The 25,931-nt window shown below is 40.2% G+C and overlaps 1 protein-coding gene across 1 annotated transcript in view; it reads left to right on the top strand.

Annotated features, from left to right (window-relative positions):
- GRK5 (G protein-coupled receptor kinase 5) overlaps window positions 1-25,931 on the top strand; it is a 256,986-nt gene that overhangs the window by 146,285 nt on the left and 84,770 nt on the right. Inside the window, exon 4 of the mRNA XM_060768524.2 lies at window positions 15,569-15,646. Coding sequence (XP_060624507.1) covers window positions 15,569-15,646 — 78 coding nt within the window. The remainder of the gene's footprint in view (window positions 1-15,568; window positions 15,647-25,931) is intronic.

Genomic DNA, 25,931 nt, shown 5'->3' with positions numbered 1-25,931 from the left:
ATTACCTCCAGTCTATGTAGATAAGGTATATATGGAACATTAATGAATTTCATGTTTATACTTGGGTCCCATCTCCAAGATATCTCATTATGTATATGCATGTATTCCAAAATTTGGAAGGGAGAATCAGAAATACAGGGGACTTTTGGTCTTAAGAGTTTTGCCTGTACTACTCTGTCCCTTAGGACCATCTCTATCTTTAGGCACTATGATACAACTGACTCCCTAAGCCCTAGCTATTATTTTCTGTTGGAAATCAGAGTTATATGTGCCACATGGCCTGTTTTGTACTCCCTAGATGATGATGCATGCTGTAGGAACAGTGGAGGACATTATCCCATAACAAGTATTGAAAAAAAACTAAACTGGGAGGAGGGGGGGGGGGCACATGCTTGTCCCTTGCTTCAGCCAGCAAAATACCTTGGGCTAACCCAGCTGAATCTTGCTGTTTAGAGAAGTGTATATTCACAGAGAAAGTAACTTGCTTCTTGTTCAAGCCAATATTCAGGTTAAAAAGATGATTAAGAGCATGCAAAATGAAGCATGGAAGAAAATATTGAGAAAGCAGAATACGTTCAGCAAAATCTACAGCAGCATCCCAAAGAAGCTTCCATTTTTCCAACTCAAGTTGCTTTTACATCAATGGGTTCTTCTGACTAGGCAACCTGATACATGCAGAATGTGTGATAGGTGAAACCAAAAATATATTTGTGAGCTGTTCCAAACAGTTTTCAAGCATGTTGACACACATATATAGAAACAGGACATAGTGAACTTATGATATTATATCCTTATGCCCAACACAATATTATTGACTTGAAGGTCCCATCAATAAAACGTTGTCTAGGATAAATTCCCAGTGAGCATATACTCGAGAGCTGAGGCATTAATTCTTTTGAAGCTTGAAGGCAATATATGTCTACCATATATTGGTACCATTACGGAAAGGTCCAAAGGGCTAGTAAAGACAAAATGGTGTGCTTATGAATTTAAAGACTACAGTCATCTCAAACACATACTATATCCAGCTATTGCTTTTGCCCCCTACACTTTCTGTTTTGTACTTTAGCCAGTAACTGTCTGGATTATTGTTGCATTATTGTTGCACTGTTTTGCATTATGAGCCATCGTGTAACATCACAACTTTAAAAATATCTCTTGGTATGTGCAGTTTTCTTTACCATACAAGACTGAGCAACCTCTTGGAGTCCTTGTAGACAACAAGTTAAACATGAGCCAACAATGTTGTGTTGCAGCTAAAGAGCCAAAGGGATTTTGGCCTGCATAAATAGGAGTATAGTGTCTAGATCCAGGGAAGTCATGCTACCCCTCTATTCTGCCTTGCTCAGACCACACCTGGAATACTGTGTCCAATTTAAGGGAGATGTTGACAAGCTGGAATGTGTCCAGAGGAGGGTGACTAAAACGATCAAGGGTTGGGAGCAGCTTAAAGAGCTGAGCATGTTTAGCCTGCAGAAGAGAAGTGGAGACATGATGACCATATATAAATATGTGAGGGGAAGTCATAGGGAGGAGGAAGCAAGCTTGTTTTCTGCTGCCCCAGAGACTAGGACATAGAACAATGGCTTCAAATTATGGGAAAGGAGATTCCACCTGAACATTAGGAAGAATTTCCTAACTGTGAGAGCTATTCAGCAGTAGCACTCTCTGCCCTGGAGTGTGGTGGGGGCTCCTTCTTTGGAGACTTTTAAACAGAGGCTGGATGGTCATCTGTTGGTGATGCTTTGAATGCAATTTTCCTGCTTCTTGGCAGGGGGTTGAACTGGCTGACCCACTATATGATTCTATGATTCTGGCCCTTCAGGTATTGGTGTATTATTGTACAACCCCAGTATTGGGGTTGTACAACTTCAGTATTGGCTAGAAAGGTTCCCTATGTAAATTCCCCTAAACAATTAGAATTCAGAAGCAGATTGTCTCAGATACAAGTTAAGAGAATTCAACCACAGTATAGCCTAGACCGAGCCCCCAGTGGTGCAGTGGATTAAACTGCTGAGCTGCTGAACTTTCTGACTGACAGGTCGCAGTTTCGAATCCCGGGAGCAGCATGAGCTCCCACTGTTAGCTCCAGCTTCTGCCAACCAAACAGTTCAAAAACATGCAAATGTGAGTTGATCAATAGGTATTGCTCCAGCGGGAAGGTAATGATGCTCCATGCAGTCATGCGGGCCACATGACCTTGGAGGTGTCTATGGAGAGTGCTGGCTCTTCGGCTTAGAAATGGAAGTGAGCACCAACTCCCAGAGTTGGAGACAACTAGACTTAATGTCAGGGGAAAACCTTTAACTTTGCTATAGCCTAGACCACTCACATTGCCTGCTACCTTTCCCCAGAAGACTCTATATTGAAGACAAAGTAGAAGATAGCCAATTGCTTCTGTGATGTAGTGATCTTGTGTAAAACAAGGAAGAGACCCCATTTTTATATTTTCAATGGAGTTTCTCACTTGGGTTTTTATTAAACCTTGTTTTCCTTAAAATAGGGCTTGGGAACCTGTGGCCATCTTGATATTGCTCCGCAGTCCCACATACACACACAACAGATAGGTGTATCAATTACAGCCTGTATCTAAAATTCTAAATGTGTGTCAAAACTTGCATGGAGGAACTTACCAAAATATTATTATTGAAATCCAGTTGTTGGGCTGGTGGCACTTAAATTCTCTGCCATTATAGCTGCATTGATGATTCACAGGTAATGAGGTCTCCTTTCTTTTCTCTGAGTGTGCAAGATGGTTGGGCTTAGCTCCATCTCCCAACTGGCCACTGACTGGCTATTGGAGTGTGTCTGGAAGATGTCTACCTATTTTTCTAGTCTTGGCAAAGAGGAGGAGATGTAGCCATCAGCTCTCAGAAAATGGTGAGAGCTATTTCTTCACTTCTAAGTGTAAGGTCATCCTGATGACCCAGTGAAAATTAGTGATTTGATACAAATAAGCTGCAGGCAGAAAGGTCTGACTGTTCTTCTGTCACCTAGTTGAACTTGTTCTGTAAAGATGTACACTGGAAAAGGTAATGCTGTAATGCAAAAAGAAGTCAGCAGGAAAAGAGGATGATCACAAGCCGATGGATTAACTCAGGCTCCTTCCACACAACTGAAAAGTAAAGGTAAAGGTGTTTTCTCCTGACATTAAGTCCAGTCGTGTCTGACTCTGGGGGTTGGTGCTCATTTCCATTTCTAAGCCAAAGAACCAGCTTTATCCATAGACACCTCCAAGGTCATGTGGCCGGCATGAGTACATGGAGCACCATGTAATACCTATTGATCTACTCACATTTGCATGTTTTTGAACTGTAGAAGTTGGGACGAATAGCGGGAGCTCACTTAGCTCCCCAGATTCAAACAAGCAAATCGGCCAGCAAGTTCAGCAGTTTGAAAACATGCAAATGTGAGTAGATCAATAGGTACCGCTTCAGCAGGTTAGTAACAGTGTTCCATGTAGTCATGCCGGCCACATGACCTTGGAGGTGTCTAGGGACAATGCAGGCTCTTTGGTCAGCAAGTTCAGCAGCTCAGCAGTTTAACCCACTGCACCACCAGGGGCTTTGACACAGCTGAATAAAACCCCAAATTTTCTGCTTTGAACTGGATATATGGCAATGTGGACTCAGATAAACTAGTTCAAAACAGAAGGAGCACTCAGTTAAGAAAGCCATAATGTGAGTTTGCAAGAACTTGGGACCTTAATAGTCTCTCATTCATAGGGGAGTCATGCATCAAAGCCAACTTGATGGAGAACTGTAAGAACTAAAAGGTAGGATCTATCCTTGCCCAATACTAGTGTAACTCTCCAGGTTGGGAAGCTCAGAGCCTTTTATTTCCATACTGTAAGTTTTCTTTGTTTACTCTTCCAGTTCAATGGCTCAGATACAAAATGTGGGTCAACATGCCAGGGATGATCTATTTTAAAATGTATCACTCAGATTGATTTTTGTTGCATGTTTGTGATGATCAATATTTTTTAGCAAATATATTTGACTGATTGATCAAAAAGTCCTGGAGCAGAATCCATAACCACCAATTTAAAAGCAATGGAGATAAGGCTGTGTCCAACAGTGTCTCATAGTTTTGACTATTTATTCCGCGGTACTTTTTTCTGATTCTAAAAAAAATGCCATCATATCCAGTTCGAAGAATACCTCTCATTGCTCTTTCTTAAAGGTCAGAATTGATTCATATTATGTTGGGATAAACCATAGCCTTGTCTGGCTGTCACTAGTGATGTGATTTGAAGTGGCTCTAGGAGAATGCTTTTCAAAGACAATCTAATTTTTTTGTCCTTTTGCTTTAAAGGATGCATATTTTCTTTCTTTAGATGTTAACAACACTCAAACTATAAAAGAACATCACAATTCCCCTATCCTCAAATCTCTTTTTAGTAGGACAGGGAGTAGTTTAAAATATTAACACATTCTGAAGAATTTAAAAAAAATCTGTGCAGGAAGCCAACATAAGAGTTGTGATCCATTGGCCTTGTCTAGAGGCGAAACACACGCCCTCACAATTCTCCTGTATGGCTTAATATCTAGCAACTACCAATCCCATTTTTTCTCCCCAAAGGCAGAACATTGAAGGCGCGTGAACATTTGAGTGAGAATCATTCAGAATCTTCAAGAAGCCCATTTAGGTGTCTGTCAATGGGGTGTTGGTCCATTTCAGGTTTAGCTCAGGCTAGACCAGTGTTGCACAACCTTCCTTATGCCACGACCCCTTAATACAGTTCCTCATGTTGTGGTGACCCCCAACCATAAAATTATTTTTGTTGCTACTTCATAACAGTGATTTTGTTACTGTTATGAATTGTAATGTAAATATCTGCAGGATGTATTTTCATTCACTGGACCAAATTGGGCACAAATATCCGATATACCCAAATTTGAATGCTGGTGGGGATGTAGTTGCTGGGATTTATAGTTAACCTACAATCAGATCGCATTCTGAACTCCACCAATGATGGAATTGAACCAAACTTGACACACAGAATTCCCATGACCAACAGATAATACTGGAAGGGTTTGGTGGGCATTGCCCTTGAGTTTTGAAGTTGTAGTTCACCTACATCCAGAGAGCACTGTGGACTCAAACAATGATGGATCTGGATGTGGTATAAACACCAAGAACTGGAAAACCCTGGCACTCGAGCATTGTAACTGGAGATCAGCCAGTTTAAGCTTTAAGCTCATCTTTAATTCACTTTTGTTGTTCGGGGAAATTCCATTTTTCATTCTTAAGTTGAGAATAAAGTCACTGCTTTGAGATGTGGTGATGGAATATTCAAATCATGTGGCCAGTTCAGTGAAGTTGATGGCAGAGAATAATTGTTTCAATGCTGGTGGCCTTTACTTCTTCCAGAATGCTGATGTTTGTCTCTATCTGTCTTCCCAGGAGATTTGCAGGATTTTTTGAAATCTTTTCAAAAGTCAAAAATGACATTCATAGACAGTCCATGTTTTGTAGGTGTACAATAGAATTGGATGCTTTATAAACAAGCATCTTATCCCTATAAATATCCTGATCCTCAAACACTGTCTGCTTCATGTTTAAAAAAATTCTGCACAGGTAGAGCTCAGACAGGGTTGTATTTTGGCATTGGTGTCGACTTTTGTGAAGAGGTGACTGCCTGTGTAGTAGAAATAGCCAACATTTTCTAGCATTACACCATTAAGTTGTGTTGCTGGCATTGCAAAGAGATTGGTTTGTTCCTGTTAGTAGAAAGAACACTTTGGTGTTCTCAATGTTCAGCGAGAGGCCAAACTTTTCATATGGCTTTGAGAAGGTGTTTAAAGTGGTATGTTGATCTTCCTCTGAATGAGCACAGACTACATTATCATCAGCATATTGGAGTTCTAGAAGAGAAGTTGTTGTGACTTTCGCTTTCAGCCTGCTAAGTTTAAAGAGCTTGCCGTCTGTCCAGTATATGACTTCCACACCGGTGGAAAGTTTCTCATTAACAAGGTGTAAAATCAAAAAATGATGGAAAATAAAGTTGAAGCAATGACGCATCCCTGTTTGTCAACTGATCCCACTTCTAATGGGTCACTTTGGGAGCCACTGTTGTCCGAAACTGTTGAAGGATGCCATGCCACACACAGGTCTGTCCTCCAGTTCTTCACCATTTCAGACCACTTCCCAGCATTCAACAATTGAGGTGATTGCCTTACTCTGCCTAATAATAAAGCTGGCCCAGGATCCTAAACAGAGCATGTAATCATCAAGCATCCAGTGTGGCTCACTCTTTCTTCAATTTTAATTTTAATTTTCTAAAGTATTTATTTATTTTTGTTAAAGGTTTTGATGTCAGTACCAGATAGTTTGAAAGGGATTAACAGCCATTGTTCAGGGACTGTTTCAGGTGACTTAGCTGCTGAATTTGCTTCTACTTTTATCAGCTATTGTAATTTACTGTATGTAAAAGCACCTCATCTGTGCTAGACAGGAATAAAATAAGCAGGTCCCTGCCTTCAGCTTCACTGCCTTAAAAAGACCTGGAGGAGAAGAGATAAAAGAAGCAGGGAGAAAATTGCAATAGCCGGGTAAGATTAAAGGAAACACAAAGAATGAGTGTTAAACCTATGCAATGATTTACACATGACTGTGGAAATAATAAAAGAATTAAAACGAAGCTTTAAAAAGTAAATGGAAGTGAGGAAAAGAGAGATTTAATAGCTTAACTTAAGTAGTAGAAGACATGCTTTGCTTGAAAATAGTTCTAGATTCTAGAATCTCAGGATAGCCTCCACCACTCAACATTTTCAAACCTTCTGCATGATTCAATCCCAAGCTATGGTTCTTAGTTAGAACTGACATTGAGCACAGTCATTTTGGCAAATAGGTGTTGCAATGGCATCTTCTTTGTAGTACTGCTCTAGAGTCTAGATCAGTGGTTCCCAACCAGTGGTCCATGGACCACCAGTGGTCTGCGGACTCACCGTTATTACATTATTGTAACAAGAGTGGCTGGTCTCGTAAAACCCTCTTATAGTGCCAAGACAATGGTGATGTCAGGAGGGGAGAAGCTGAACTACCCATGAAAAGTGCGATAACAAGCCTCCTGACTGCTGCTTCTCCACCTCCTCCCTCCCCTTGAGTGGAACCATTCCATGGGGCACCTGGAAGCAGGTGTCTTCATTTTTAGGTCTATTCCTGGGGTTAATTGGGGTGCCAATTCAGAAAATTGCATTGGATAGACCACATCAGCCCCTAGATTATTAAATATATTTTTCTGTGGGTGAGCAGATGGCAACTACTGAATGGCATATGTTCTGTATCAGAAACCAGAGCTCATGTGGTCTATCCAATGCAGTTTTCTGAATCATCACCACAAATAACCAAACTGGATCTAAGGTTGACCAAAAACTGATCCGTAACCCTTTTGGTACTAATGTTGGAGAGCGGTCCCTAGTCAAAGTGGTTCCTGGTCAAGTGGTCCCTGGTCAACAAAAGATTGGGAACCACTGATTTAGATGTACTGAATAAATAATGTTTCCTGTTGGTTTTTGTTGTGTGCCTTTAATTAGTTTCCAGTTTAAGGAGACCCTGCCATGGGGTTTCTGGGTCTGAACTTGTGTGACTCAGCTAAAATAGGTTTTTATGTCCAAGGCGTGATTCAGACCCTGTTCTCTACAGTCGTACTCTAACACTTATACCCATACATCATGCTAGCTCTGTATTCCGCTCCACAATTTGAAGATTATTATCATGGATCTTTCACCCTGCATGATTATAGCACAATTATTCTTATGTACTTTGCAAGCCTGGGGGGAAATTAATATTTTGTAAGCTGCTCTAAATGCCTTTGTGGTTGAGGAGCTGGGTGAAAATTCTCTAAACAAAAAATATAATTATTTCATTTTTACTACTGTGGCTGCATCCTGTAGAATCCTGGGTTTCATAGTTTGCTGAGGCACTAGAACTCCTTGTCAAGGCAAGATGAAGGCGATCATAATGACCATCACAGACTTGAAACTCTAAGTAATATGCAGTCTTTTGCATCACTTTTAAGTTTTTGTGGTTCTCCCTATTGGGGAAAATATGCCATTACTAAGTGATCAGTTGAGAAGACAGAAGCACATAGCCAGATTTATAACCATGGAATGATTCCATCAGCGCTGTCTCTGGAAAATCCTGCAAATCTCTTGGATAGACAAGTGGACAAATGTCAACATGCTGGAAGAAGCAAATACCACCAGCATTGAAGCAATGGTCCTCCGCTATCAACTCCGCTGGACCGACCACATTGTCCAGATGCCCGACCACCATCTTTCAAAGCAGTTGCTCTACTTCGAACTCAAGAATGGAAAATGGAATGTTGTTGGGCAGGAAAAGAGATTTAAAGATGGGCTGAAGGCCAGCCTTAAAAACTCTGACATAGACACTGAGAACTGGAAAGCATAGGCCCTTGAGCACTCCAGCTGGAGGTCAGCTGTGACCAGCAGTGCTGTAGAATTTGAAGAGGCATGAATGGAGGGCAAAAGAGAAAAACGTGCCAAGAGGAAGGCGCATCAAGTCAACCCCAACCAGGACCGCCTTCCACCTGGAAACCAATGGCCTCACTGCGGGAGAAGATGCAGGTCAAGAATAGGGCTCCACAGTCACCTACAGACCCACCACCAGTACACTGATCTGGAAGACTATCCTACTCGGACAATGAGGGATCACCTAAGTAATCATGGAATAATATATTAATCAATTTTGAAAGACATACCTCCTGGATTCTAGCCATCTCACCTCGTGCCCATTTCCCAACTTAGCAGCCCTGGATTTCCAACTTTCAACAAACAAACCCTGATGAATTTGTTTCCTTTGTGGAACCAGATATACAAAAGGAGATACATAAGCATTATTGTGCCCAATTGTTTTGTGAGAAATGAGTCTGCTGCAGCTTTTCAATGTGTTTAGCCAGTGAATGAGCAGTCATGAGCAGCATTTGCAAGGGCTTAAATGATTTACAATTGTAGAGTGACCCATCCGTAGTCAGCAGAAGAGACTGCCTATGTTTCTGCAAATTCTGTGGGTCTGGTTGGCAAAGGTCAGGTTGCAAAGCACTGACAGTTTACCAAAAGCAGTTTGTGCACAGCATATGTCAAAAAGAGTTGGTCAGCAGATAGGAGCCTGTAGTGAGACAGACATATGCTGATATGAGAGTACACACATACATTTTCTCTCTCCCACGCATAAAGACAACTTCTGCTAATGACATCAGCAGAGTGCCATGGGCATGAGATGGACAGAAGAACATAATCCCTGAAGAAATAGAACAAGATAGAATATAGGCTGGGCAATCATTGTTCTTCTCACAGCTCCCATTGCTGCTTATATAATAAACTTTGTAACTCTCTGCTTACATCTCTTTTTTTTTTAAATGTAAAAACTCCACAAAATGCAATTTGACTCTTAGGACTTGAAATGCTTTGGTAGAAGATAAATGTCACCACTATTACAGCCCACCCAGACGTCATCTGACAATGACTGATTTAATTTTGCAGTTAAAACATAACAATAACAACTCACTGAACACGTACACTTAAAACATCCTCCCAGTTCAATGAATCAGATTTAGATATCCCCCTAGACTTTTCCCAGGCCAAATCTAGCACTCAGCTGGATGGGAAAGCCTTGTGGCCCATTCCCTTCAAGCAGGTATTTGCACTATTGCCATTTGAAAGTGTAAAGAAGTCAAACTGGGATTTGTTGTTTATTTGTTCAGTCGCTTCTGATTCTTCATGACCTCATGGACCAGCCCATGCCAGAGCTGTCACCATCCCCAGTTCCTTCAGAGTCAAGCCAGTCACTTCAAGGATACCATCCATCCATCTTGCCCCTCTTCCTTTTTCCTTCCATTTTCCCCAGCATCATTGTCTTCTCCAAGCCAAAGTACTTCTCATTATGTGGCCAAAGTACTTCATCTTGGTCTCTAACATACTTCTCTCCAGTGAGCAGTCAGGCTTTATTTCCTGGAGTATGGACTGGTTTGATCTTGAGGTCCAAGGCACTCTCAGAAGTTTCCTCCAGCACCACAGTTCAAAAGTGTCAATCTTCCTTTGCTCAGCCTTCCTTATAGTCCAGCTTTCACATCCATAGGCTACTACGAAGAATACCATTGCTTAAACTATGTGGATCCTCATTACCAGTGTGATGTCTCTACTCTTCACTATTGTATTGAGATTCGTCATTGCTCTCCTTCCAAGAAGTAAGTGTCTTCTGATTTCCTGGCTGCAGTCTGCATCTGCAGTAATCTTCGCGCCTAGAAACACAAAGTCTGTCACTACCTCCACGTTTTCTCCCTCTGTTTGCCAGTTATCAGACTGGGATTGCCAACACAAAAAGAATCTACTTGTGTAATGAGATAATATCCAGATTATTGATAAAATCTGGTTGATTGATAGATTCAGAATAGGATTGACACATACAAAGAAAGCTTACACACATAATTTTTCAAGCCAAAATTCCTTCCAATTGATGGTGGCCTCAGAATGTTGTTACATGGGCCACCAGGCCTCTGGACAGGTAGCAAGCTTCTTTCCCATAGGGCAGGTGTGTCAAACTCATCTTGACCAAGGGCCACATCAGGTGTATGGTTGCCTTCAAAGGGCTATGCATACAGGCAGTCCTTGAGTTAGAGATACCCAGCTTACAAATAACTCATAGTTAAAAAGAGGACTGGGACAACATGAAGTGAGAGAGATCTACCCTTCGGATGGAAATTCACTCCTGGAGGAATTATGGGAAAAAGCTGTCTCCACTAAAGCTTTCTCTCCAATCCTAGTTTCCACAACAAGCCAAATTTTCCAAAATCCAGTTATCACAGGGACAGAAAGTGAGGTGAAATCTTCTGATCAGGGGAACTGACAGCAAAACAAACACCACAGGGGTTTTCACCCTTCCCTATTCTATCCATTTCTAATGTATATATATATTTAGTTGGAGTTACAGGGTTATGGAGACAGAGTTATGGAGAGGATTTAGAATCCGGTGCTCAAAGGTTAAGCTATTTGGTTCTCCAAACAAAGGATCCTTGAAGTGCTCAGCACCTTTACAGTCCCAAATGGGTTCTAATAGTTACTATACTAAACATAGTCTACATAAATCTCAAAAGGAGAATAGTACAAATGTCAGATTTATATACATAACACAACTGTCAGGATTATATGCATAGCACAACAACAAGTAATCCCGGGTACCATATTCTTTTTTCGGGGATCCTTCTTCAGGTTGTAAAGCAAGACTAAATAGTTGTGTTATGTATATAACCCTGACAGTTGTGTTATGTCTATAAATCTGACATTTGTACTACTCTCCTTTTGAGATTTATGTAAACTTGTTACTAGTTACTATATAGTAATAATTAGAATCTAGTTGGGACTGTAAAGCAAGACTAAAAATTGTTCTTGAATGGTTAATTTCTATATCTGTCATAACAATCAATCAAAGGGTGGGCCAGTACTATCAACGACTCATCACATTGCCATGGATTACTCAGGATCAAAGGCCTGTCAGAAGAGCCATGTTTTTAGACTCATCCGGAAGGCCTGAAGAGAGGGGGCTAATCTAATTTCTTTAGGGAGGGTATTCCAGAGCCAGAGAGCCACCACCGAGACAGCCCTCTTTCTCATCCCCACCAACTATGCTTGAGATGGTGGTGGGACCGAAAGAAGGGCCTTCCCAGCAGATCTTAATGCCTGTGCCAATTCGTAGAAGGAGGTGTGGTCTTGAAGATAGGTTGGACCTGAAGCAAATAGAGCTTTATAGGTAATCACCTGCATTTTGAATTGGGCCCAGAAACTTATTGGGAACCAGTGGAGCTGCTTTAAAAGGGGGGTAGTTTACTCCCTAAAGCTCATACCAATTAATAATCTGGCTGCCACTCTCTTCACTAGTTACAATTTCTGAGTCAGCTCCATGTAGAATGCATTACAATAGTCCATTCTGGATTCAACTAAGGCTTGGACCACCATGGCTAAGTCAGGTTTCTCGAGGTACGGTCGCAATGGCCCTCCCAGCTACCACTGACACCTGAGCCTCAAGCATCAGTGAAGAATCCAGGAGAACCCCCAGACTGTGGACCTTTGTCCTCAGGGGGAGTGAAACCCATTGAGTACAGGCAGCCACTCTATACCCTGATTGGCCTCGCGACTGATCAGGAGGACCTCTGTCTTGTCTGGATTAAGCTTCAGCTTGTTGGCCCTCATCCAGTCTGTCACAGCTGCCAGGCACTGGTTTAGTATCCAAGGAGCTTCCCCAGTATTAGGTGGAAAAGAGTAGAAGAGTTGTATGTCATCTGCATAGAGATGGCACCCAACTCCAAAACTCTGGATGACCTCAGCCAGCAGTTTAATGTCAATATTAAAATGCATGGGGGAAAGAATGGAACCTTGTGGGACCCCACAAGTCAATGGCCAGGGATCCAAGCATGTCCCCCAGCATCACCATCTGGGTACGATGCTATAGGACATTATCAGATTGTTATAGAGCTGAAAGTACACTTTGAAAGGTAGTGAAAGAAGCAAATTGTGTCATAATTATTTGGCAATGATTTGTGTTGGGCGAGGACATGATTTGCATTTTGAACTGTTTTGCCTCTTTGTCCTTTTCAGGTCTTTGTGTGGCTATACCCCGCATAGAAGTTGAAATACAAACATTTTCTTTCCTATTAGTAGTGCTTTGGATGTTAATAGTTCTTTAATCTTGCTGGTGCCTGCAATCCTGTCTTTGCAGCGATCATAAATTGTGACAGCTGAGATAAGCCTTCTGGTTTTCTAACCTTTTAAAAAGAGTTCTTTTATCCATGTGGTTTTTTTATACTTTAAAATAGGTTCAAAAGGGTAGGTGTGGGAGGAGGGAACAAATGCCTTTAAGATGCTATAAACATGCCTGCCTGTTCATGCTTTCAAGAAGCAAAATGACCTGTATCAGATAGTATCTAAATGGACAGGAAATTGGATGAAAGAACTTTGAAAACCCTTTTATATTCAGTTTTATGGGTATTTAATTGGTCCATCCCTATACAGTTATAATAGTGGAAGGTCTGTAGTCATGTATTTTCACCATCTATGCATTCCTTAAATGCAGCATAGCTATCTTAGAAGCTTATTTCACATTTTCTAGGGTTTTTTAAAAAATGGTGTAATCTACTTCTAAGGTGTGCTGGCAGAAGTAACAACTGAATCCTTCTGTATTTATCTAAAGTGCTGGCTGAAAACATAACTATCTTACTTTCATCATGGTGAGAAGTGCTTTTCAGAATGCCACAATGCTCAGTATATCAGAAGAGCTAAATTCAGTTAAGTTGAATAAACTCCTTCTGTCATTGGGATTTCTCTAAAACAGGGGTTCCCAAACTGTGCTCCGCTGAGCCCTTGGGGCTCCGCAAATGATAGTGAGGGGCTCCGCAGTGCTATGCTGCTTCCCACCTCCTCCTCTTTCTTCCTCCTCCTTTGAAAAATGCAGAAAATTAAAGTTTGGAGCTGTTGAAGCAGCACCACCACCAGCAGCAGCAACCATATTGTCCTCCCAGGGCATAGACCCTTTTCCCTCTCCACCTTTTTCTTGCCATTCAGACTCTTCTTTGCTTCCAATACCCTATTTTGCTCCCACTGCTCAGGAGGTGCCTTGATTGTGCTTTTCCTGCATGGCAAAAGGGAGTTGAACTGAATGGTCCCTGGGGTTGCTCCTATTATTATTATTATTATTATTATTATTATTATTATTATTATGAAAAGTTGATCTAAATGATGATTTACCATTCAGAAATTGATTGAATAGGTCTACTCTACCTAGGACTAACTAACAGGATGCCAACCATAGTTTGAAATGGGGGAAAGAATCCACTTTATGAGGATGCTGTCCCCTAACATTGCCAAGTCCGAATCATCCCAGCTTTGAAGACTTCGGGGCCAAAATCTGAGGTTTAGGGACTCCTCCTGTGAATGTCACAGGAAAGGTCTCTGATGATAACATTAAGCACAGTTGCATGAAATTTAGATAACTATGGTAAGCATAATTCAAAAATTGCATACAGTATATCCTCAATATCATGAGACTAGTGCCTGTGGTTTCATTTATTCACTTCTGGCAAAGTATAGCTTCTCTGGGCATTTTCTAGGTCCTCTAGCATGACTCTTTGATATTCTTAGGCTGTACCTCCTTTCTTTCAATAGAGTACACTATTACCTGTGGTTTTGCATATCCATGCAGATTCCAGAAATGTATTCCCTGTGGATATGGGGCTCTTAATATATTAATATTCAATACTAAGTTGGATATGAGGGTGATCTGGCTGCGACATCTGTCATCCCATTGAATGCTAGGATTGATTTGGCTGATCTGGCTGGCTAGGTGGGTGTCCCCTTTCTCCCTTATCGCTTTATGTGCGTCTCACCTGAAGTTGCACACTCAGTGGAAGAGGATGTCCTAGGTATAGAAGGAGTCTTTTTACAGTCCGGGGTATATGAATACTAAGTTATCCAAACTCTGCAGGAACACAAACAACAACAACAACAATGACGAAAGCAACACACTTTCCCAACTCTGAACATTTGGCCAGCACTGTTGTTAAGAAAGCATGGGAATTGTGGCCCAACCAAAGAAAATGTTTTAAAGCTCTGCACAGAAAACAGCCTAAAGTGGTTCCTTCAAAGCCACTTGATATGGGGAGACACACAGTGATAGATAGAGACATGCAGTATAATGTTCTCCCTGATTTTTTCCTGTTTACCCTGAGAAACTCACATTTGAATATTTGGTTACTCATATGCATCCAGAGCTACTATTTGACCTCTATATGTTTAGAACTTCAACTACCAAAATCCCTGAGTATTGGTTATGTTGACTGGGGCTTTTAGAAACCGGCTGAAATCTAAGATATCTGGAGGACTGAAGTTTGAGATCCCCCACTTTACAGCACTTTTGTTTTGTGCCCTGTTTAGTGCCTCCTTTAAAGCTAGCTTGCCTTCCAATAGACTGGCTGCTAGAAATGAGGAAGGCTTTTTGCTAGTGACAGTCAAAATGTTGTCCTCACGGATGCAAGGGTGACTTTTTGGTGTATGTGTCTTATCTTTTAATTGCTTTTTTGCATTGTTTGCTTATAAATGAAGTTGTCAAAGCTAACAAATCTTGTATTTTCAGCCAAGCCTTTCAATACAGCTGTATCTACTCAGGTTTACATGTTCCTGTTCTTACTTGCCTTCAAGTTGTTATGCGACCTTAAGGTGACACTTTCATAGGTATTCTTTGGCAATATTTATTCAAAAGGGGGTTGCCTTCTTCTGACGCTGAAAAAGTATGACTTAAGTGGGTTTCCATGTTTGAGTGGGGATTTGAGCCCTTGGAAAGAAGCAGCAGCTTCACATTTTATTGAATCAATGAAGGTATATGCCATCAAAGCTGCTATTGGATTTCATTATATCTTTTTAAAATGCTAAAACAGACGACCCTGCCTATTTGAATAGATACCTATAGATTATTCTCCAAATTCTTTGAATACAACACTTTTTTCTGTATGTTAAGAAAATGACACAACTGAATAGCATTTCTTTCTTTTCTTTTCCAGGCAGAATATGAAGTTACTCCAGATGCAAAATTAGGAGAGAAAGGCAGAGAAATTGTGGTGAAATACCTCATCCCAGAGGTAAGGAACACCTGAAAAGGTAGTACTGAAAAGAATTCTGCTACTAGCAAGGCAGGGCAAAGAAGGCTGCAGGTAGGGAGATTAAGAACTATTCACTTTAGAAATGCTGAAGAGCAAATTGTCTTGAGACTGTTTTTATTCAAAATAATGCAATGCATTTACAAAATCCTAAGGAGGTATAAAGTCGCCATTAAAAAGACAAATTAAAGTAAAATGCAAATATAGTGCAGGTATCCAATGAATCAACCATCTACAGCAGTGGTTCTTAACCTGTGGGCCGTGGACCACCAGTGGGCCACCAAGATGAAAATCTGGTCTGCGAGACTCCTTCCTCTTTATTTATTTATTTATTTATTTTGTTTTGTTTATTTTATTTCCACTCCTTTCACACGGCCTTTCCCTGTCTCTGACCATGGCATATGTTTTGTATCAAAAACTAGAGCTGATGTCATCTATCTAATGGGATTTCCTGAATCGTCACACCAAACCAAATCTAACATTCACCAAAAACTGATTCATAACCCTTTTGGTATTAATGTTGGAGAGTGGTTCCTGGTCAAAGTGGTCCCTGGTCAGAAAAAGGTTGGGAACCACTGATCTACAGCTTAATTCTTTTTATTCCAAAATGCAAACTTTGATAAGGTATAAATCAATGGCATCATGTGACTATGCCATTATATACGACAGGATTTGAGCATCCATTGATTTGGTATCCACGGGAGAAACCAAACTCCAGAGGATACTAAGGTGATTTCTTCTGTACTACACCAACTTAGAATCATAGAACCATAGAGTTGGAAGAGACCACAACATCTAGTCCAACACCATGTCATCAGAGAACTCCCAAGAGATGTCCATCCTTCTTTTGTTTAAAACCTCTGAAGAAGGGAGACCTCAAGGACCCCTTTTCCATAGGGGATATGTGCCAAAATCCCTTGTGGATATCTGAAACCGTTCATAATACCACATCCTATATTTTGATTACCTTTGGCCCAAAGTATGCCAAATAATCGCTTGTGGACTAAAGGAGGTCCTCAAACACTTCTGAGTGGGATATGGGGATGTTTTTTGAAGCATGGGTAAGTGAAACCATGATGTCAAATCCTTGGATAAAGGGACATATTATACAAAACTCTGCAATCAAACCATCTTCAATTCAAGGAAGAATACCATACTCAAATAACTATAGTAGAGTCTTATCCAACATAAATGGGCTGGCAGAACGTTGGATAAATTAAAATGTTGGATAATGCGGGATTAAAGAAAAGCCTATTAAATGTCAAATTACGTTTTGATCTTACAAATTAAGCACCAAAACATCATGTTTTACAAAAAAAAATCAACAGAAAAAGCAGTTCAATATATGATGTTATGTAGTAATTATTGTATTTACGAATTTAGCACCAAAACATCACAATGTATTGAGACAGCTGTGTATCCGGGCAGGAGGTAGACTGCGTTGAATAATACAAGACGTTGGATGAGTGGAGTTGGAGAAGTGAGACTCTACTGTACTCCCAGTTCTCTACTGCACCCATCATATTCATGACAAACAGATTAATAGCAAGAAATAACGCTTGCTGTTACAAATGTAAATATACCCTGCTCTTCAAAGAGAACCATTCCCTCCATTTGAACTCTTGGCTTATGTGTCAAGATAATATTCTCTTCACTAGAAGGACCATGTTGACAAAGGCTCCTTGATTAGCATTCACAATATTACTTCTGACAGTTACTCTCCCGCAGGATGGAGACAATTTCTTATTTTTCTTACAGGGGCCGAAATGTAGCCAAAATTCTCTGCTTCTCTGCAACAGTCACTGATTTTCTTTCACTCTGAATTAGGTGCCATTACACATCGGTTGGCTCAAATACCAGTATTTATCAGATCTTTGAGGCAATGTGACAGCGTTTGTCAAGCATCTACTCCTAAAGTGCATTTGTGTTTGGTACTTTGTATTAGGAATAGCATATGTACAAGAAGTATATCCACTAGATGGCATTCCTGGCAGGATGCAGAACATCACTGCTATGGATAACCATAGCTGTGTGAATTACACATCTCTTGGTTTGTTTTGTTTTTGTCTTCCTCTCATTGTAGAAAACTCTGCACTAAGCAAGAAGTACTATAACATTTATCCTAGGGTAAAGCCAAATATCCACCCAGCCATACTTCCAGCAATAATGGCTTGAATTTCTTTTCAGCAGAAATGTATTTGACCCTGGGAACAATGTGTTACCTTTGCTTTTCTCTTTTTTTTTTCAAGTGTCCCATTTACATTTTAAATGATACAATGTTCTTGGCAAGAGAAAGGGCAGATTTTTGCTTTGTTTTGTTTAGTCAACAGTTTTCCTACCATAAATTTTTCACTGGTTTACGTTTTCTCTTAGGAAGCTTTGTGGAACCTGTTTTCACTTATTTAGTCTGGCTAGCGTCAAAGGCATGAGGGTGTGATGGCATTGCAATGTGTAGCCGCTACCCATTCATTATGAGTGCTAAAGTATGAAACCCAATCCAGTTTTTGTTTTACTGAGGCAGAGTTCTAATTCATAATGGAAAGTTTAACTTAATGAGGGATCTGGACTGAAGAGTTGTAAGCCCAGTAAAGACAAATTGCCTACTTTTCCCCACCATTTGCCTGATGATTCACTCGGCTTACTTTCCCTTAGGATGAACCTACACTATAAACCAGATATGTGCAAACTTCGGTTGTCTGGTTGTTTTGGACTTCCAATCCCACAATTTCTAACAGCCAGTCAGCTGTTAGAAATTGTGGGTGTTGAAGTCCAAAACACCAGGACAGCCAAAGTTTTCCTGTTCCTGCTATAAGCAATGCTTTTGGGCTGGAAAGATTAGCCATTTACAAGAAACGTTGCCCAGGGGACACCCAATTGTATTTACTCAGTCTTTGAGGAGGCCCTTTCCATGTCCCCCTTTTTATGCAATCCTTTTGACACGGACACAAATCTACACTACAGAATTAATGAAGTTTGACACCACTTTGACTGCCCTGGCTCAATGTCATAGAATCAGGAGAACTGTCGTTTGATGAGACACCAGCCCTCTTTGGCAGAAAAGGAGAAAGACTGTGTGAAACTTCAGTTCCCATGATAGTGGAAGGGTTTGGTGGGCATTGATCTTGAATTTTGGAGTTGTAGTTCACCTACATCCAGAGCGCAGTGTGGACTCAAACAATGATGGATCTGGACCAAACTTAGCACAAATACTCGAAATGCCGAAATGTGAACACTGGTGGAGTTTGGGGAAAATAGACCTTGACATTTGGAGTGGTATTTGTTGGAATTTATAGTTCACAATCAAAGAGCGTTCTGAACCCCATCAACAATAGAATTGGGCCGAACTTCCCACACAGAACCCCCATGACAAACAGAAAATACAGTATTTTCTCATGGTCTTTGATGACACCTCTGGCAACCCTTGTGATCCCCCCCCCCCCAGGGGTCCCGACCCCCAGGTTGAGAAACACTGATCTACATGCTACAAATGCCAACTGGTTGGATTTGAATATCAGTGGAGCAGATTCAAATCTCTACTCTTGTTCAGACTTCACAAGTGTAGTTGTGTTTGACTCCCTTTTGTATGGTCTTTTCATGGAAGATGCAAAGACATGTATTTCAGTGTTTTCTCTCTGTAGGAGGGAAACAATAATGCTGAATACTTAGTCAAAAAGCCTAGGGAGCACATTGTATGTGAATTTTTAATGTGATGGGTTTCTTAAAGTGTTGTGTTAAAAGTTCGTAGCAAACATTTTGTTCAGGTCTCATGTATTAATAGCATAATTGCTGTCTTATACAGCAACCTAACTGTCAGGCAGCAGAAAATGGTTTAAAAAGAAAGTTTAGTGCAGAGTAAGTCAGTCCTTCTATGAATCTCATTTTCCACCACACATATATATACAAGCCATCAATACAAAAGGAAAGAAATTGTATTGCTGAAGTAGGCAGGTATTAAAATCTCAATATATCTGGAACATTGCACTCAGTAATTTGAAGAAAGAGTATTCTTACTGACATTTGGAAGCTTGAAAGTGACGCCTCACATTCCAAAATTGCATGTTCCAGCTCCACAGAGCACTTGGGTTTTCAGGTTAGTTCAGCTGATTCTCCAAAGAATTGGAAATTCATATAATCCAGATCCTAAAAATATGAAAATATCTCAATTTCAATCTTATTAGATTTTACCCAGATTCACCATTTCAGAGTTCCCAGTGGCACAATGGATTAAACCCTTGTGCTGGCAGGACTAAAGATGAACAGATCAGAGGTTTGAATCCGGGACAGTGCAGATGAGTTCCCTCTGTCAGCTCTAGCTTCCCATGCGGGGACATGAGAGAAGCCTCCCCCTAGGATGGTAAAACATCAAAACAACCCGGCATCCCCTGGGCAACATCCTTGCAGACGGCCAGTTCTCTCAAACCAGAAGCGTCTTGCAGTTTCTCAAGTTGCTCCAGACACAGAAAAAAAACTTCTTTTCATTCCCATCCTGTTTTGCATTGAATTCTGAACCTTTGTGTTTAATTCTGACATTGAAATCCATACTCATGAGGTATTTATCTCCCCAAATGTACGCATTTATTTCATGATTGACCTGAGTTTACAACATATTTTTCCCAATTCGGTGCATTTATCTGTCTGCATTTGAAGAAATTGTTATTGCTTTGTGCTTTTGCATATGCGTGGGGTTGTGGAACCGATCCCCTATAGATACCAAAAGACAACTATATGTCAATATAGCACAGGTCTAAATCTACCATATTGTCTTTATTTATTTTATGAAAGACAATTTCTTTGGGTTGCTGTGAGTCTTCCAGGCTGCATGGCCATGTTCCAGAAGCATTCTCTCCTGATGTTTCATCCACATCTATGGCAGGCAACCTCAAAGGTTGTGAGGTCTGTTGGAAACTAGGCCAGTGAGGTTTATATATCTTTGGAATGTCCAGGGTGGGAGAAAGAACACTTGTCTACTTGAGGCAAGTGTGAATGTTTTAATTGGCCACTTTTATTCACATTTAATGGCCTTGTAGCTTCAAAGCCTGATTGGTTGCTGTCTGGGGGGGATCCTTTGTTGTGAATTGTTAGCTGACCCTAATTGATTCTTGTCTGGAATTTCCCTGTTTTTTGAGTGTTGCTCTTTATTTACTGTCCTGATTTTAGAGGCTTTTTAAAATATTGGTATCCAGATTTTGTTCATTTTCATGGTTTCCTTCTTTCTGTTGAAATTGTCCACATGCAACATTCACGCTTGCCTCAAACAGACAAGAGTTCTTTCACCCACCCTTGGCATTCCACAGATATATAAACCTCACTTGCCTAGTTTCCAACTGACCCCACAAGCTCTGGGGATTCCTGCCATAGATGTAGGCGAAATGTCAGGAGAGAATGCTTCTGGAACATGGTCATACAGCCCAGAAAACTCACAGCAACCCAATGATTCTGGCTATGAAAACCTTTGACAACACATTGACCATTTCTTTCTTTGTGAAAGATCTTCATGAAAGAAATGAAGGCATTAAGATGATTTTGAGTTCTCCCAGTCAAAAGGCATTGAACACCAATTCCTGATGTAATTCCTTTACAATTTTCTCTGAAACAGAAAAAGACAGAAGAAGCAGTAGAAAAACAAAAGAGGGTTGCAAATGAGACGTGTCTTTATTTTGATACACCTTCACATACATATACGAACCAAATAGACACTGAAAAAGTCTGTAAACAAGGCAGGATGGATGGATGGATTGCTCGATAGAGAGAAATTTAGAGACTGCCTGAGTTAATTTAGAGATAACCTCATGCAATTGTATTAAAAGTGCATGGAGATATGAGTCAGTTTGTATTTTATTTTGATGTTGAGAAACAGTGACCATACAGCATCTCATTGTTCTGTAAACTTGCCTTGTGTGCAGATTTGTGACATTGCAAATCCAAGGCAGGAAATGTCAGAAAACATCCTTTTCCTGCTCCTGCGTTCTCGTCATGTCAGCAAAGCCTCCTTTGGTTTCAGATTCATTTTCCACTTTGGCATCAAATTGTAAGGGAATAGGACATTTAGATGATTTTGTCATGCTGTCATCTTCGCTTCTACTCTGTATTTTCTACACTTAGCACTGCTGAGCCTAAAGAAATTATTTCTAAACTCTGCATACCATTTTCCCCAGCTTGTCTTGGTAAGAACCACCATCCTTGTTTCAGCTAAATCATTAGCTCATTATCTTCTCCCTCCTAGCATAACTGCTTTTGAGCCTTTGTCTGCAAGAAGCTATACAAAAAGCAAATTGATTGGAAATTGCTCTTAAGACACTCGCTATGTGCTATTAGGGCTTACGTTTAGACTCAGCTGGGTACTAAACACATTGCTGAATAGGAGGGCAAATGTGCACTGTTATTGTCATTAATGTACTTTACAGATTCTGAAGAATAACAACGGCAGCAGCTTTATGATCCGGATTCCTGTTTGTTATCCTTCTCATTAGGAAATGTATATAATAATTGGAAAGTTTGCAGGAGGTGAGCAAGGCTAGGGTGGCGTTGGAATTTACCCAAAAGGAAAAGGGCAAGGAGAGCAATGTGTGGTTTTCTTTTGCAAAATTGTTCCCTTTGTTTTCCAGAACAATGATTAGTTGAGGAAGGAAGGGCCTGCTCTTAGGAAAGGGAAATTGCCTGACACTTCCAAATGGTATAGCGCTAAAGAGAACATGAAGGCATTGTCATACAACTACTTCCTTACACTAGAGAATGAATCCACTTTAAATCCAGTTTCTGCCTCCTGCAGAATTCTGGGTTTGTAGTTTAGTGAGGCTGTTAAAGGTTCCTCCCTAAACTACAAACCCCGGAATTCTGCAGGGGGCAGAAACCGGATTTTAAGTGGATTCGTTCTCTAGTGTTAAGAGGCCATAGTAGGACTGGAAAGAGAGAACGGGAGAGAGAACATTATGGTGATGTTAACCAGAGTCATCTTTCTAAAGCGTTTCTAATGTGCTCTAATACATATAGCATAGGGAACTATTTAAAAAAAATAGTTCCAGTTATTTAAATTTACAGTTATTTAAAAATAATTACCTAAATTATCAGTCCAAAATAAAATAGTTATTTTTTTAGTAAGTTCAAAGAAATAGGAACGCTGTTGCACATATTTTGGAGTGCCACAGAAGTCAGCTCTAAGTACAGGAACTAATCCAGACTAGAGATAGCACCTGGAATATTCTTCCTCTTCCAGTAAGTGAAGCCATATATTTGTATAGAGAAACATTCTGAAGTTAAGAGATGCAGTGCTAAGTTAAAGGTGTGAATAAATTATATGTTCATTATGGAAAAGAGATTCATTTCTTTATGAATCAGTGATTATGGTTATGATCAGATAAATAGAATAATTCACAACAATAATGCATCATCTAATACAGTGATTCCCAACCTTTTTGTGACCAGGGACCAATTGACCAGGGACCCCTCTCCAACATTCATACTAAAAGGGTTATGAATCAGTTTTTTTGTCAATTTTAGATTTGAGTTGGTTATTTGGGGTGTTGATTCAGAAAATTGCATTGGATATACCACATCAGCTTTAGTTTCTGATACAGAACATATGCCATCCAGTAGTCACCATCTGCTCGCCCACAGAAAGCCATATGTCATAAGCCTTGGCACTATAAGAGGGTTTTGTGAGACCATTCGCTCTCATTGCAACTGTGTAGTAATGGTGAGGCCATGGACTATACTTTAGTTCTTGCGGACCACTGGTGGTCCACAGATCACAGACTGGGAGCCACTTATCTAATAAAATGATCACTAGTGCCACATTAAAAAGATATACTTTTAGCACTACAAGGTAGATATTCTGTGGAATAGCTGGATAACGGTTGCAATCTCTCTTGGGTTGTTGGAGGTGTTTTCTAAACTGGTACAGTTATTACTTCTTAATAAGGGAAGCAACTATACTGGAAATGTCTTAATAATGGGCAATGTTTTCTATACCATGGACTTGAATTCTAATAGTATCGAACAATGGTACATTGGAAAGGAATGAGTAATTCAGGATATCCCCTTTTCCTCCCAAGTAATATGTGCAGCGCTGTTTCCTCTTCTTTAACAATGCATAAATGGTCATGCCAGCTGGACATTTAGAAGACCCTCTTCTGTTTGAAGGCACAGAAGAGTACATGTGAAGTTCACAGTATGAACTTCATATTATCTGAAGCCTTTCCCCAAAGCCTCCAAATCCCCCTTTAAAAAATACCAATTAATTGTGGCCCAAATGGACAAAAAACCCAACAAACATGCTGCAAAAAAAAAGAAAAGAACAGTTTTCACCTTGCAAGCTAGCAAGACCACAACAACCCATCACCTTGCCTCTTTTACACACATTGGCTAAACATCAGTCAAAAGCAAGACTGGAAGTAACATGGCATTAATCCTAGTTATGGCAGTTGCACTAATGTGGCCTTCATCGTGAAGTGGTGAACCTATCACAGGGTTCCTTGGTAAGATTTGTCCATAAGGGATTTGCTTTTGCCTTCCCTTGAAGCTGAGATGTGTGACTTACCCAAAGTAACCCAATGGGTTTCCATGGCCAAGTGGGGATTTAAAACCTTGTCTGCAGAGTAATCCAACACTCAAACTACTCCATGTTCTCTTCCATCATGGGATATAGGTATGAAAAAATAACCCCTCTTTCTTCTCAGCCTGCCTACGGTATGGTCGTCTACAGTACAAGGCTTTTGAGAAGAATAAACTTAAGGTTTCGGAGGCTACTGTTATATTGCATTTGAGTCTGCAAGCTGAAGAATGTTTGTGTAATCCTGAACCCTGAAGCTTACTTTTGCATTGAATGGTGCATTATATCTGGAAGCCATATCCTCTTCTTCACTCAGCTCTTTAAATGCTGGGTAGATACTCAGTTTTAGATTACAGTTCAAACAGCAGTCATGCTGAAGCATGCTGGAAATGCAGTTCTGAAAGGCAAAATAAGTTCTTGCAATGCTTTTTTTTCTATTATAGACATCTAGAGATTGTTTTTCCCAAAGTGTTCAGTTCCTCAAGCAGATTCAGCAAACTGGTCAAATATCCAAGTGCCTTATTTTCTCTTTAAAAGACTAACTGCTTGCAATACACTCTGGATTGCCAAGATGCAATGTGGCTAGAATTTCCTTTTTAAAAAGAGTCCCAGCAAGTAAATGTTATTATTGGTCTAGATTCACTTCCTGTGAACTCAAGTATAAACGAAACTGAGCTGATAACAAAAGGGTTGGGAAGGGGCTCACCACAATATGAATCTGGCAAAGAGGGTTGTTAATGACTTTGGTTAGCCATTTATATTGTCTTGATTGAAATATCTGGCTACTATTTCCAGACTTATGGGAGGGTTTGGGTGTGTTATTGTTTTGCTGCTATTGCTATTAATGCTGCTAGACCTTGTGAGTGGAGAGAGATATGGGGAATAATAAATGCGTTATTACGTAAGGTGTGCCTCGATTCCAGAAAATGGAATACAAAGCATCAGAAAGAACTGCAAAAATATAGTTCTTGTCTTGGCCAATGCTTGAACCAGCAAATGTTTTGGAGTGCCACAAAAGTCAGCTCCAAGTACAGGAACTGATCCAGACTAATCCCATTGAAATTATTGGGGCTTAATTCTAGTTATGAGGGAGACTTCCTGTGGATTTCACTAGGGTTAAATCAGCTAACAGTCTGGATCCCATCTGTGATAAATAAATGTATTAATGATGCCAAATCTTCTTGCATTGGCCAAAATCCATTTACAATTCCTAACTAAAGTAGACCTATTGAATCATTCCCTTGATGGTAAGACAACCCTTTTGGATCTTTTTGTTTACTTGACTTTATTCCACTGTGATTTCATACTTAGTGAAAAATTCCTATTATTTTTTCCCTCAGTTTCAAAGCAAACCAGATGTCTCTGACTGGCGTTTTGGTTCATTTGTGATTTGGCCTCTATTCAAAAATCTAGGCATCAGTCAGATATCATTAGATAGTGCATTATGTTCCAAACAGTGTCACTTGGGAAACTGTGCTATTGTTATCCTCTTTGGAGTGATATCATCCAGATGTTTGGAAATACTTCTGAGCACCGATCATGGTTCGAGCCACAGTTGTTTTCTTTGTCCAGAGGTGCTGATTCTCAGTTTGCAGATTCTGATATTTCACAATCTTTTCTATTTTCATCTTTTTTGATCCTGCTATCTCCAGTGACTATTAGTGTAGTAAGAACACTAAAAGAACATTTGAGAAAGGAGAACATCTGCAAATAGTTACA

This window comes from Anolis sagrei, chromosome 3, assembly GCF_037176765.1.
Source record: "Anolis sagrei isolate rAnoSag1 chromosome 3, rAnoSag1.mat, whole genome shotgun sequence".
NCBI lineage: Eukaryota > Metazoa > Chordata > Lepidosauria > Squamata > Dactyloidae > Anolis > Anolis sagrei.
This window is presented reverse-complemented; position numbering and strand designations above follow the sequence as displayed.